Source organism: Gymnoscopelus braueri (genome assembly GCF_963280865.1).
Source record: "Gymnoscopelus braueri genome assembly, chromosome: 5".
NCBI classification, from domain to species: domain Eukaryota; kingdom Metazoa; phylum Chordata; class Actinopteri; order Myctophiformes; family Myctophidae; genus Gymnoscopelus; species Gymnoscopelus braueri.
In genome coordinates, this window is record NC_137606.1 from 52,681,751 (window position 1) to 52,696,753 (window position 15,003).

At 43.0% G+C, this 15,003-nt stretch overlaps 1 protein-coding gene across 1 annotated transcript in view; it reads left to right on the forward strand.

Annotated features, from left to right (window-relative positions):
- Positions 1–15,003, forward strand: part of inppl1a (inositol polyphosphate phosphatase-like 1a) — a 73,105-nt gene that overhangs the window by 55,471 nt on the left and 2,631 nt on the right. Inside the window, exons 18-27 of the mRNA XM_080428661.1 lie at positions 713–794; positions 1,381–1,470; positions 2,049–2,162; positions 2,615–2,791; positions 4,096–4,251; positions 6,809–6,893; positions 7,640–7,726; positions 8,382–8,769; positions 9,383–9,904; positions 13,586–13,722. Coding sequence (XP_080284787.1) covers positions 713–794; positions 1,381–1,470; positions 2,049–2,162; positions 2,615–2,791; positions 4,096–4,251; positions 6,809–6,893; positions 7,640–7,726; positions 8,382–8,769; positions 9,383–9,904; positions 13,586–13,722 — 1,838 coding nt within the window. The remainder of the gene's footprint in view (positions 1–712; positions 795–1,380; positions 1,471–2,048; positions 2,163–2,614; positions 2,792–4,095; positions 4,252–6,808; positions 6,894–7,639; positions 7,727–8,381; positions 8,770–9,382; positions 9,905–13,585; positions 13,723–15,003) is intronic.

A 15,003-nucleotide genomic window follows, 5' to 3' on the forward strand; every position in this document is an offset into this window, starting at 1 on the left:
GCCGATGTGTATAGGGTTAACGTGGTGAGCCCAAATAAGCAACTACACTTTAGAAACAAGCCCCAGAAAACGCAACGCGCAACTTTCCAATTTTTACAAGCGACTTTTCAGGAAAACAAGCCCAAAGTCACTTATAATAAGAAGACCTGGCAACACTGGTGCCCGTTGAGAATGGGCTGATAACTTGGCTGCTTGCAGGGTTGTGGAGAATCACTCATCTGCACACTGTTCTCCTTTAAGTCCTCAGTTCACCCAAAGTCGATTGGATCAAAGTTTCTCGAGATATACGAAGGACAGACAGACCGTATACACGTACACATGTTACGTATTTGTGCAAATATACCATGACAAATACGAAACTACAACAATGTTGTACAGAGATTAGGATTGACCTTTGTTCCAGATTACCGCGACATCAGGGTTGTTATGTCCTCCTCTCTGTTGTGAGGAACAGAAAAAGACGCCTTGGAGTCAAAATATCACAACTTTTAAATCCAAATAATAATCAGTCTGTTGTTCCATTCAAGGAACATGTCGGTTCTTCTTACCAGAATGTCAAGGTTCAAGCAGTTTTTATTTTATTTTAAGCCTTGTGTACAAGACGGGTACATAAAAGTAAAACGTATTTTGCTCTGGTTAATTTAATAGATTTTGAAGTCCTGATAACAAGGCTTTATCTCTCTCTCTCTCTCTCTCTCTCTCTCTGTCCCAGATGAGGACCAACGTTCCTTCCTGGTGTGACAGGATATTGTGGAAGTCCTACCCAGAGACCCACATCGTGTGTAACTCCTACGGTGAGACCACTCGGCATGGGAACCGTTGAAGGACGGGATACACTGCAGAATCCTAAATTCTTTTAACTTTTGAGTGTTAAAACAGACCCTCACGGGACAGAGTTAAATGAATGAGGTTTTTGCAGTGTAGAGCAGGACAGGGTTTGATGTGTGTGTTTGTTTGTGTTCTGTCAGGTTGTACAGATGACATATTCATTGCAAAAATGTATATATACTCCTGCACACTTTTCTCTGCTTTATTTAATGAACCAACGTTCGGTCACATAGGGACCTGATGAAGGTCCTATACCGATACGTATGGTGACATCTAAACTCAATGTAGGGGCTAGAACAGCGGCGAGAACGGCCGCTAACAACCCTACGCCCCACTGCTTTGAAAACCAATCCTGATACCATCCCAATTATGAAGGACCGGCCTAAAGTCTTTGCATGGGCTCTGCAATGCAAAGACTGTTTTTACATTTCCAAACCACGCAGTTTCTGCCCCTGCACTGAATTGACCCGTTTGGTGGGTGGGCAGAGAGATCTCTGATTGTCTGGTTACGCGAGACTACAGATGACACAGCGGTTTGTTTGTTCCCGTCAGGTTGTACCGATGACATCGTGACCAGCGATCATTCCCCCGTGTTCGCTACGTACGAGGTGGGCGTGACCTCCCAGTTTGTCTCCAAAAAAGGTAGAGTGGACGTTCAAATCCACCCACTGGTTTGATCTGTCCTGTTTTCACACATTTCCTTGTTCTCTTGCTCGCTCGCTCTCTCTCTCTCGCTCTCTCTCTCGCTCCCCCACCTCTCTCAATCTCTCTCACACACATACACACACATAAAGACAGACAGACAGACACACCACAGACAGTTCTCAAATGTACAAATGATCCATTAATTATCTCTTATCCATAATTCTTTATCTTCCAATCCGTCCGCCCGTCCATTTGTCTGTCCTTCCGTCCAGGGGCGGATTAACCATTCGTGGTGCCCGGTGCTTGGACCCGGTTTCGTGCCCCCCGGGACAGCTTTGTCAGCGGGGGGGGGGGGGGGGGGTTGCAGCGCAGACGCTTCACCGGCGCGTTTTAATGTTGTAGCGCTCCTTTAGCAGCCACTGCTTCTAAATTTCGCAGTTTTTTGCCGGGTTTTTTTTCACGCCGTTTGGTGCCCCCCCCCCCCCAAGGTTGGTGCCCTGTGCTTCAGCACCTCAAGCCCGTTGGATAAGCCACTGCTTCCGTCCATCCATCCATCCATCTCTGTCTCTCCATAGGTCTGCCTAAGTCTTCAGAACAGGCCTACATTGAGTTTGAGAGCATAGAGGCCATTGTGAAGACGGCGAGCAGAACCAAGTTCTTCATCGAGTTCTACTCCACTTGTCTGGAGGGTGAGATGCACACACACACACACACACACACACACACACACACACACACACACACACACACACACACACACACACACACACACACACACACACACACACACACACACACTCACACACACAGGTCCAAAGCGAGTAAAAGCTTATAGTACATTAACTACCATATCGTTGCTCTCGGGCAAAAACAGACGATCTACAAGCCCACAACGTGCCCCATCGCAACGCATTGTAGGCTTGTAGATTGGCTATTTTTGCAATTTTTGCTAAGTGAAAGTGGTTAAGTTTGTGTGTGGGTTTTTATAAATATTGAACCAATGAAACGCATTAACAAGACCTTGTGACTGAATAATAATAATATTAGATCTTTTGTAACGCAACAGTAACAGTTTTGGACGTACAAGGTCTCAATTGCAATAGAACAAATCCCTCCTTTTCCGTCCCTTAACGCCGGTCAGAGTTCAAGAAGAGCTACGAGAACGACTGCCAGAGCAGCGACAACATCAACTTCCTGCGCGTGGGCTGGTCCAGTAAGCAGCTGACCACCCTGAAGCCCCTCCTCTCTGAGATCGAGTATCTGCAGGACCAACACCTACTGCTGACCGTCAAGTCTCTGGACGGATACGAGTCCTATGGTGGGTGGTGGAAAAAAGTACCTCAAATGTTTTACTTAAGTAAAAGTATCAATACTGAAATGTAGGAGTACTCTGTTACAAGTAAAAGTTCGGAATTCAAAATTGACTTGAGTAAAAGTACAAAAGTATTGGTATCAAAATGTACTTAAAGTACCAAAAGTAAAAGTACTAAAATGTTTGAAAATAGCAGATCTACAAGCTCACAACGCGTCGCGTTGCGACGCGTTGTGAGCTTGTAGATCTGCTATTTTCAAATAAAATAGGGCTAAAGTGGGGCTAAAGGGCTAAAGTGGTTATTGTATGTTTCATAATATCATAATTTATATCTGAAAAGTAACTAGTAACTAAAGTTTTCAAATAATTGTAGTGGAGTAAAAGTAAAATTTTTGCCTCTGAGATGTAGTGGAGTAGAAGTAAAAGTATTGGAAATTGGAAACACTCAAGTAAAGTACAAATACCTCAAAATTGTACTTAAGTACAGTACTTGAGTAAACGTACTTAGTTACTTTCCACCACTGTGTGTGTGTGTGTGTGTGTGTGTGTGTGTGTGTGTGTGTGTGTGTGTGTGTACTTTTAGTTAGTTTTTGTCCTAGTCTTTTGAGTAAAATTCCAGTTTAGTTTTAGTCCTATTTTAGTCATCTGAAATGTTTTAGTTTTTGTCTAGTTTTAGTCGACTACATGTAAGATTTTAGTCGACTAAATCTACAGTTGATTTAGTCGACTTCAATGTATGTTGGCGGTGCCTTGATGGCGTCTTAATGCCTGATTTTACACTTGGTTGCATGCTGAAAATAGCAGATCTACAAGCTCACAACGCGTCGCAGCACGACACGTTGTGAGCTTGTAGATCTGCTGTTTTCACCCGAACGCAACAAAACAGATTTAGTCATAGTTTTAGTCATCACAGCTTAGTCTTTATTTCGTTTTTGTCAGTGAAAAAAAGGTAGTCGACGAACATTTTTCGTCATAGTTTTAGTCGACAAAATTAACACTCACTTGTATTACTATACTTCCAGGTCTAAATGGGTTAATAACTTATTTAAGTGTCATTTTTTCAACTAATATCGAATAATCGATCAAATAGTCGTTAGTTGTGGCGCTAATACAAGATGGGGTGAAACCTTATCCTTCCCACTGTCCACATTTTTAAATGATATCATTTGTTTGTAGCGTGTGCGTGCATGTGATGTGCACGCGCACGGGTGTGGGTGTGTGTGTGTGTGTGTATCTTTCTGTTTGAACAGAGAATTGTATTTTCAAGTTGTGTGTGTGTGTGTGTGTGTGTGTGTGTGTGACTTCTCTAGGAGAGTGTGTGTTGGCTCTGAAGTCCATGATAGGCAGCACAGCTCAACAGTTCCACACGTACCTGTCCCACCGCGGGGAGGAGACGGGCAACATCCGGGGGTCCATGAGGGTCCGAGTCCCCTCCGAGAGGATGGGAACCAGGGAGCGGCTCTATGGTAATATTCTCTATGGCTCTATGGTAATATTCTCTATGGCTCTATGGTAATATTCTGTCTGTCTGTCTGTAGTTCACGTATCACGAGGACCGTCTGACTGATTGATTTCAAACTCCAATCTCCGACCAATATGCCTATATCTATCTATATATCTATATCCATCCATCCATCCATCCATCCATCCATCCATCCATCCATCCATCCATCCATCCATACATCCATACATACTAGGCATATATGGAGAATTCGGTCGGATCAGCAGATCTAAAAACATATCGAGAAAACCTGAAAGTGCCCATATATGAAGTAACCTGATGTCATCAGTATGACATCATAGTACTGACGTTAGACTGGCCTAGACTCCATATTTGGGCATGCCTGACACACGGAACTCCATCCTATATTAAAATTGGCTTAAAGGGCCGGCGGACCACGTCGTCACGCTCATGTCACTATGACTCGGCCATAACCATATAAGGAGTTCCCAATGCAGCTCCGCCCAAATATGGAGTGTGAGGCCAGCTAATCTCCTGCTACTCAGGAGAGAGTTAAGATGATCTTCGAGCGTCGCCGAGGACACTGCCTTAACCAGGGCATACAGCGACCTTTATATTGCTGGCTGTGCCCCTGATGCCACCACGAGGATGTCAGATAGTGTCAGACATCTCCATACATGGAGCTGCCCATGTCAGTTATACCCAAATATGGGACCATGACGTCAGTCCTGGATGTGACGGCCATGGCCATAAGAGAGACGCAGTCAGACAGAGCGGTACTCTTGACAATGGGTACAACAGGTACTGCATAACTGGCTGTGGCACGCATTCCCAACTAGCATCGTTCCAGACTTGCGTGGTCCCTGAGTAGTTGAGCAGATTCCCCTGAACATTTGTAGGCCACACTGATGCAGACTGTCTGCTATGTTAATGTGGGGGATTTCCATCCAGATACTGTCTGGGCTGGGGTTGCTATGGTGATCAATTTACCATATATGGGAGGTATTGGCTTTATTGACTGCCCAAACTCTTTATTTGTGTCGCTGTACCTATATACAGTATAAGCGGTCGCACACACTTAACACATTGATTGCCAAGATCGAATATATGCGTTCTTTCAAATCCATCGCTTGATTGCCTAGATCATTTTTGGGGGAAAATTCCACAAGGGGCGACCTAACACAGCTTTGGAATGATCGATCGTCTCTCAGAGAAGAAAAATCACACCCAGTGTGAAGTGGGCGGTGTGGTCATCACAGTGGTCATCACAGTGATGGAAGCTCACTTAAAAAAAAGTGTTTTTTTTTAAGTGCATTGTCCTATTTATAGGTTATTAATTTCATCATGTGTCTCGCTAGCCAATCACAGTGCTGAATAGAGTCAGCCAATAGAGTCAGCCAATCACAGTACAGCTAGGGGTGTACTAATGCTAGAGGTGTACTAATTATGAGCCAATCACAGTACAGCGAAGGGTGTACTAATAAAGGGTGTCCCAACCCCACTTATAGGGGCAGCTACACCGCCCAAAAATGTGGATGTGACATCATTCCAAAAAACGTCACTTCCACCCGCCCCAATGATGGGATTTTCAGAAAAACGGCTGTAACTCAGTTTCTTTTATTTTTCATTGAAAACCACCCGTTTTCAGCGGACCAAAGCTCCAAAATGGTGGATCGCGGTTGGAAACTTGTCGTTCCCATGGATACACAGATCCTTCCGCCTAATCACAGGAACCTTTTTTTTTTTTTTTTACACAATGTTTTTTTGGAAATTATTGCCTTACTTTTTCTACAGTGTCACACACTGGGCTTGTAGATCTGCTATTTTTTGCTATTTTGGAGTGAAAGTGAAAGTTGATTAAGTGTGTTTGTGGATTTTATAAATATTGAACCAATGAAAAGTATTAACACAAGCTTGTGACTAAATAATAACTGCATTGGATCTATTGGAACACAGGTTATGTGTTTCCATTTTCTGAAAAGTTACCGTTTCAGACATACAGGGTTTCCACCTGGCTGTCTGTGTGTGTGCTCACGCTGTGCAATATGTTACCCTACAGATTTATTTTACCCATAGACATCTAGCACGTGCCGCGCTATGAGCTGGTATATCTGCTATTTTTGAATAGCCAAAGTATAAAATAGTGGTTTAAAGGAGGAGTTCAGCCAAAAAATTACTTATTTTCTATCAATTACAAACCCCATGAAGCCTCGATTTCATGGATTTATTTTAGTTTTTGTGGCATTCCTAAGACAATAATTTGATGACCGTGTGTATTTCCGGTAGGAGACACAAATAATCTACTTTGTGTCTCCTACCGGATACATTAGCCGGTAGGAGACGGGAATCAAATTATTAGCTTAAGGAATGCGGCAAAACAAAAAAGAATCCATGGATTCAAGGCTTCATAGGGTGTGCAATTGATAGAAAATAAGTCATATTTTTTTTTGGGTGAACTCCTCCTTTAAGGGGTTAGACCTGGCTGTACTGACCTGTCCTACATTCAGTGACCAGTATAATGTGAACGGTGTACGTTTATAATGCTGTGTGTTGTGCTGCAGAGTGGATCAGCGTGGACAAAGATGAGACCGGGGGTCCCAAAGGAAAGAGCACCATGCTTCCTAGAACCGGACATGACTACGTCAAGTCAGTACACTGTCCATTTTTTTTTTCCCCCCCCCTTTTTTTTTTTGCATTCTTGTTTTATTTCCACAGCTTATCAATAAAATTGTGTTAAATTTTTGCACTTGATGTAGTTTGGCACACAGCTTACTGTACAACAGACTTGAGAACCAGAGAACCGTATATATTGAGAACAGGAGAACCGTATATATGCCCAACCCCCCTAAAGGATATTTTATTGTCGCTCTACAAAAATGCTGTGTTTTTGTGAAGCAACAAAGTCTAAATGAACCAAGTCTCAGATTAAGTTTCCATCTTAACTTTTTTTTAGATCTGCATTTCTTTTTGTTGAGGAAATGCAGATCTAAATGTACAGTTAAAAGAGAGGAATTTAAACATAGGCTAAATAAAATGGCATGTCCTTATAGGTGAAATAGAAATGTGGCTTAATATCCTGCACAATAGCTTAGTTGTTGTTTTTTTGGACACAGGTTGGCATGCAAGGACAATAATATTAACCACTTGTGTCCAGTTCTCTAGGACTACAGGGGTTTTAGGTGGTTGAGGCAATGTTGAACCACAGTGTAGATGATAGAGATAACAGCTTTTTCCACACTGATATTAGGGATGGGTCAGAATAATGGAATATTCGAATAATCGTTTTTAGGATATTATATATATATATATATATTATTATTATTATTTTATTTTATTTTTTACAAAACAAAATCTGTTTACACATCCCTAACTGATATGTTGTGATTTTCTAGGCCGTCTCTGGGTCGTAAGCCTCTTGGAGAACTGGGGAAACTCAGTGAGGAAGGAGAGAGAAGTGTCAAGGACGAGACTGTTGCAAGGTACGCATTAACGCATTTACTGACAAACACATTCGCAATGTACGCACAACGCACATACAGCACACACCGAACGCACTTACCAACAAACACTCATGCAGTGCACAGATACAACCACACAAAACGTTCGATTGCCTATTAGGCAATCGAACCACTACATTTAATAGGTAGTTTCATAGACTTGTTTGACAGCACTATCATTGGTGTTGTTTAAATTAATTTTTATTAAATTGTTTATTTTACACACTATTTTTCTATTAATTGATTCATGTCATATGTATTTTCAGACATTTAGCCACCCTAACCTTCAATACTTCGTAAACTTGACCTTTGGCTCTGTACTTGGGTCTGCTCTTTTTTCCTTCGCCACCAAACCACTTTGCCGAAAATAGCCGATCTACAAGCTCACAATGGCTCGCGCCGCGAGCCGTTGTGAGCTTGTAGATCTGCTATTTATGGCTAATGTTCCCCTCAGAATAGGGATGAAGTGGTTCATGTAAAAAACATGATTTCAAAAGTCCTATCAGACAAACAGTTTGGTGGCCCCCCTGCGATAACTCTGTGGACCCCTAGGGGTCCCGGACCCCCTGTTGAAGACCCCTGATCTAGAGTAACAGTCCCATGGCCATCAGACAGCTGTACTGTGTTTGTGTTTCAGGTCCAAACAGGAGTCGTTGGACGGCGATCCGTCCGTCTGCAAGAACAGCTACAACAACCCCGCCTACTACATCCTGGAAGGGGTCCCCAACCAATCGGCCGCCGCCATGTCGCCGGAGCTCCTCCCGTCGTCTTCGTCGTCCTCGTCTCCCTCCTCCGCCAATCCCCCGGCGGCCAAAGCCCCTCCCCCACCTTCCTCAGCCGGGGGAGGGGCCGGGCGAACCAAACCTCCCTCGGGGCCGTCCCACCCGCGCCGGCACGCGGCGGGGCACGCCGTGCGCACCATCAGCGAGGAGGAGGGGTCCTCGGAGGACGACGGAGCCGGCTGCGCTGCGCCCAGCGCCGCGCAAGGAGGAGGAGGAGGAGGAGGAGGAGGAGGAGGAGGAGGGGTAGGGGTAATAATAATAATAATAAACTTTATTTGTATAGCACCTTTCATGACATGAAATGCAGCTCAAAGTGCTTTACAGAGCAAGAATACAATTACAGTTAGAACCAATTTAACAATAAAGCAAACAAAAATAAAATAAAATAAAATAAAAGCAGTAAAATGCAGTAAAATGCAGTGGCCCTCGCCACTACACAACTACAACACAAATGGATATAACTTAAATGTAGTGACCACTGTCCTCTACAACACAGCTAAAGAAATATCCACACTTCACACAATTGCCAATATTACATGTGTACCTTGTGTACCTTAGTAATATATCTTCACACAATTGTCAATATTACACCTTAGTAATATATTTTCACCATGTTTACCACGTGTGGACTAGCCCAGGGGATCTGCTAACTTATCACATCCAAACCACACACCGTACACCCCTGAGAATGATATCGGGGTTATACAAGATATATAGACTAAACATAGACAAAAGGATCTGCCCTGGAGGGTCCACCACGTGTCGACGTGCCCCAGAGGATAATTCACTAAATCCTCCGGATGGAGTTATCAGACTCTTGTCTTTTAACTACCGTGACTCTCTCTTCCACTCACAGGTAGGAGGAGGGGTCGGGAGCACGCTGAATCGGCCGCCGCCCGACTTCCCCCCTCCCCCGCTCCCCAAAGGGGCCCTGGAGATGGCCGTGGCCGCCGCGGCCGCAGACGCCTCCTCGCCCTTCCCAAAGACCCGCCCGCTGCTGTACCCGGACCTGGCGGAGGTCAGGATCCCGGCGGCCAGCGCCGCCGCCGCCGCCGCCGCGGCGGGTGCGCCGTTCGGCGCCCTGTTGGGGGAGGGCTTCCGGAGGGGCGGAGGAGGAGGAGCAGGAGGCGCGGGGGGTGGGGGGGGCGGGGCGCTGGACGACCAGTCGTGCTCGGTGCTGCAGATGGCCAAGACGCTGAGCGAGAGCGAGTTCTCGGGGGGGGGGCCGCAGCAGCCCCCCCCCCGCGCCCCCTCGGCCCCGCCCCTTCTCAGGAGCCAGGGGGTCTTAGGGGTGTTGGGCCCCCTGGTGGACGCGTGCCGCACCTTCCCCCCAAGAAACCCCATCACAGAGAGCATCGCTGAGGACCTCCCCGAAGAGGTGAGGGCCCAGTGTCGCCAAGTCTGCTTATTCTAAGCCACTTAACCCATTAATACCTGGAACTGTGTCATTTTTTGATTTGAGCTAAAAAGCATTATTTTACACTTTAGGCTATTAAAAAATAGCAGATCTACAAGCTCATAGCGCGGCACCGAGTGCCGCGCTACGAGCTTGTAGATCTGCTATTTTTGAAAAATCATGAAAATGTGTGCAAATCTTTGAACATAATATATTTTTAAAGCGAACATTTTTAACTCAAATCTTTGCTTCTGGGGGTCCCTGGAACAAAATATTTTGATGGGGGTCCGCGGCCAAATACATATAGTTTTGGGGGTCCTTGACATGAAAAAGATTGAGCACCACTGATATAGAAACATACGTTTTTCAGAAAACTGTTGGGATTTGGGAGACATGTAGAATCGGCTTCAGGTCTCAATGGGTTAAGGCTTGTCTTTCTGTAAAGTCGCTTGTAAATATTGGTGGTTGTGGGTTGTGTTTATTTGTTTTTGGGGGGTGGGGGGTAGGATTAATATGTATTTGGCCACGGACCGACATTTGAAAGTATTTTTGCCAGGGACCCCCTGTACAAGATTTCATGTTTTTGAAAAAATCTACAAGCTCACAACGTGTCACATGGTCAAACTGCCGGTGACCCTGTGTGTGTGTGTGTGTGTGTGTGTGTGTGTGTGTGTGTGTGTGTGTGTGTGTTATAATGCGGCCTAGTCACTTATTTTTGGCTTGCTTTTTCATAGACCTGGTTGCTTATATCTCTTGCAAAATCTGGCAACACTGGTGAGGGAATCCTTTACTCCAGGGGTCTTCAACCTTTTCAGACCAGGGACCCCCAAACTGATGGGGTGATGGAGCAGGGACCCCCTACCTCGTAGGGTAGGGGGTAGGCCACCACATATATTGTATATTTATGTATAAAATTGTGTTTTATATGTATAAACATGAACAAATGGTTGCCTGGAGCCTGCTCCTACCCACAGGTTGTCCCAGTAGGTGTGCAAAAGACCTTTTCTTTCTCTACAAAATATGTATAAACATACCATGTTATTATGCATTCAATACTAAGCTATTCAAATATGTCATGTTATGTTTAAAGACATAGACATTTTTGAAAAAAGAATTAACAAAACTTTTTTAAACTTTTTTTTTTTAAATCAAACAATTTCGCGGACCCCCTGCAGTACCTCCGCGGACCCCCTGTTGAAGACCTCTGCTTTACTCATTCCTGACTCCTATAATACTACCATTTTGTTGCTGTCGGGCAGAAACCTCTTATATCATATATTTTTACTTTCTGTGTTGTTTTTGTAAACTAACGCCCTACGTGATCATACCACAGCGTTACACAAAAGCATCGAAAGTAGCAGATCTGCCAGCTCAAAACGTGGCGCGAAGCTTGTCGATCTGCTGCTATTGCTATTTTTGGATCGTTAATGTCTGACGCTGGTTGTTGGTTGTATCGTCTGATGTGGGCGACAAGAAACCATTCCAAACGTATTTCAGCAGAGCTCGCAAGCAGAGCACAAAAAATGCATCATTCATTCATAAGTAAGAAATATCTGCGTCAGCCCTAGCATTAATCTATACAGTAAAGTTTACCATTAATTATAGCTAACCTATACAATTAGTTATAGTTATCAACTAGGTGTACAAATAGGTAAGTTACACAGTAAGTGTAAAGTTATCATGTAGATGTAGAAGTAATCATAATCCTAGAATTAAAGGAGGAGTTCACCCAAAAAATGACTTATTTTCTATCAATTTCACACCCCATGAAGCCTTCAATTCAGGGATTTATTTTTGTTTTTGTGGCATTCCTAAGCCAATAATTTGATGACCGGGTGTATTTCCGGTAGGAGACACAAAGAATCTACTTTGTGTCTCCTACCGGATACATTAGCCGGTAGGAGACGGGAATCAAATTATTAGCTTAGGAATGCGACAAAAACAAAAATAAATCCATGGATTCAAGGCTTCATGGGGTGTGCAATTGATAGAAAATAAGTCATTTTTGGGGTGAACTACTCCTTTAAAGCATAATGTTCTGTTTGAGTGTTCCATGGCGATGTACTATATCATACATGGGCAACTGGCGGCCCAGGGGCCACATGCGGCCCCCACCTTCACTTAATGCGGCCCGCAGGTTAATATCGGAATACCGATTATATTATTGATTTCAGCTGTTATGATTCCAAACATGCAAACATGACCCACTTTAATTACTTCAGTCTGTATCATGGGTTCCCAAACTTTTCAGCCCGCGACCCCAAAATAATGCGGAAATTGACTCGCGACCCCACCTAAACCTGGAGGTCATTTATGCACATAAACTTGCATGTTCGGTGCGCATTTGTAATGTATTAAAATGGTCAAATGTACTATTTGTAATCATTTTTGATTGTATTTCATCCATTCTGTTAAACTGTAAAATTGAAAAAAAAAAAAGGTTTTTGTTTTAATGACCCAAAATAAATTTGCGACCCCACCGTCAGTCTCCCGCGACCCAACTTTGGGAACCCCTGGTCTATATTAGTAGCATAACTCTATTGTCTTTTGTATGTCCAATGTTTTTGTATTTAAGTTCATAAAGTTAAAATAAGTAAAAAGTATTTGAAATAAATATATAAAAATACTTTCCAGCATTCCAATTCAAAAATAGTAAAACAAAAAAAAATCTGGATTCCAATTCCAAAATAGCATAAAATAGCTGATCTACAAGCTCAAAACGTGTCGCACTGCGACGCGTTTTGAGCTTGTAGATCGGCTATTTTTGCTACTTTTGTGTAGGCTGCACCAACACTCCTGATTTCGTGTATAGAGGGGCGGGTGTATAGAGGCGCAGAGAGACTGTGCCTGATCCCATTGGTTCACCGATCTGTCCGTCAACCCCCGCCCCGTTAACACAACATTACGAGCGACGCCCACTGCACTCTGGTTGGTTGGGGAAATGAACACTTCCTGATACCGGGTACACCGACGCGCTCCTCCAGGCTTTTATTTTTTAGAAAAACTAAACAATAAAAGTTTGGAGATCGAGGCTAACTTTTGTGTGACATAGAATGTACTTTTGTGTGACATAGAATCTACTTTTGTGTGACATAGAATCTACTTTTGTGTTGCATAGAATCTACTTTTGTGTGACATAGAATGTACTTTTGTGTGACATAGAATCTACTTTTGTGTGACATAGAATCTACTTTTGTGTGACATAGAATCTACTTTTGTGTTGCATAGAATCTACTTTTGTGTGACATAGAATCTACTTTTGTGTGACATAGAATCTACTTTTGTGTGACATAGAATCTACTTTTGTGTTGCATAGAATCTACTTTTGTGTGACATAGAATGTACTTTTGTGTGACATAGAATCTACTTTTGTGTGACATAGAATCTACTTTTGTGTGACATAGAATCTACTTTTGTGTTGCATAGAATCTACTTTTGTGTGACATAGAATCTACTTTTGTGTGACATAGAATCTACTTTTGTGTGACATAGAATGGCCCGCCAGTATATGCAACGTGGCGCTCTGGAGTGAGTGTGGAAATATAGTGGCCCCTCTCCATCATCAAAGTTGCATCACCCCTGTGCTATATGATGTATTTCTGGTATTTGATGTGTGTGTGTGATGTCTGTTATACTTGATGCACGTTTGTGATGTGCCTGTAGGGTGCGCTGTGGGGCAGCAGCAGCTCCTCTCTGTCGGTGGGGGAGTCCTCAGTAGGAGAGTGGCTGCAGAGACTGGGTCTGGAGAGATATGAGGGGGGTCTGCTGCACAACGGCTGGGACGACCTGGAGTTCCTCAGGTAGAGACACACACACACACACACACACATACACACACACACACACACACACACATATACACACACACACACACACACACACACACACACACATATACACACACACACACACACATATACACACACACACACACACACACACACACACACACACACACACACACACACACACACACACACACACACACACACACACACATAGGCCTGTCACAATTATTACTTAATAATCGTCTAATCGCAATTATTTGAGATAATCGCATTTTTTTTTTTGCATAATCGTCATAATTGTTGGACATTTTTCATACATTTTCAAATACGTAAAAAAAAGCAGAAATAGCAGATCAGCTATTTCTGCTTTTAAAAAAAAATCAAGTATAAAATTATATCTTTGTATATTTAAGTTATTTTGTCATATCTGCCTCGTGCCATGTTTGATTATGAAGCCTAAAAGGCAAACAGAAATGTAATTTGTATTTATGTTTCAATGCCAAAAGCACAATGAAATCGTTAGTCGCAATTATTTGTGACAATTAATCGTCAACTTAAATTTGTAAGCGTGTGACAGCCCTACACACACACACACGCACACACACACACACACACACACACACACACACACACACACACACACACACACACACACACACACAGACACACACACTACAGACACACATGCATACTTCATCAGATCATTCATTTTAGCTTGAAGCGAGCCCATGCAGTTTGTAAAAATGTCATCACTCGATTTATTCATGCATTCTTCTTTTATTTAGCCATTTTTCGACCATTCTGACTCATGTACTTATCAGGAAGGTTTTCACGCTACCGCGGGGCTGTGGTGGGAAAAAGTACTCAGATATTTTACTTAAGTAAAAGTATCAATACTGCAATATAGAGATACTCTGTTACAAGTAAAAGTCCGGAATTCAAAATGTACTTGAGTAAAAGTACAAAAGTATTGGTATCAAAATGTACTTAAATTACCAAAAGTAAAAGTACGAAAATGTTTGAAAATAGCAGATCTACCGCGACGCGTTGTGAGCTTGTAGATTGGCTATTTTCTAATAGCCTAGGTATAAAATAGGGCTAAAGTGATTAATGTATGTTTTATAACGTAATAATTTATATCTGCAAAGTAACTAGTAACTAAAGTTTCAAATAATTGTAGTGGAGTAAAAGTACAATATTTGCCTCTGAGATGTAGTGGAGTAGAAGTAAAAGTATTGGAAATTGGAAATACTCAAGTAAAGTACAAATACCTCAACATTGTACTTAAGTACA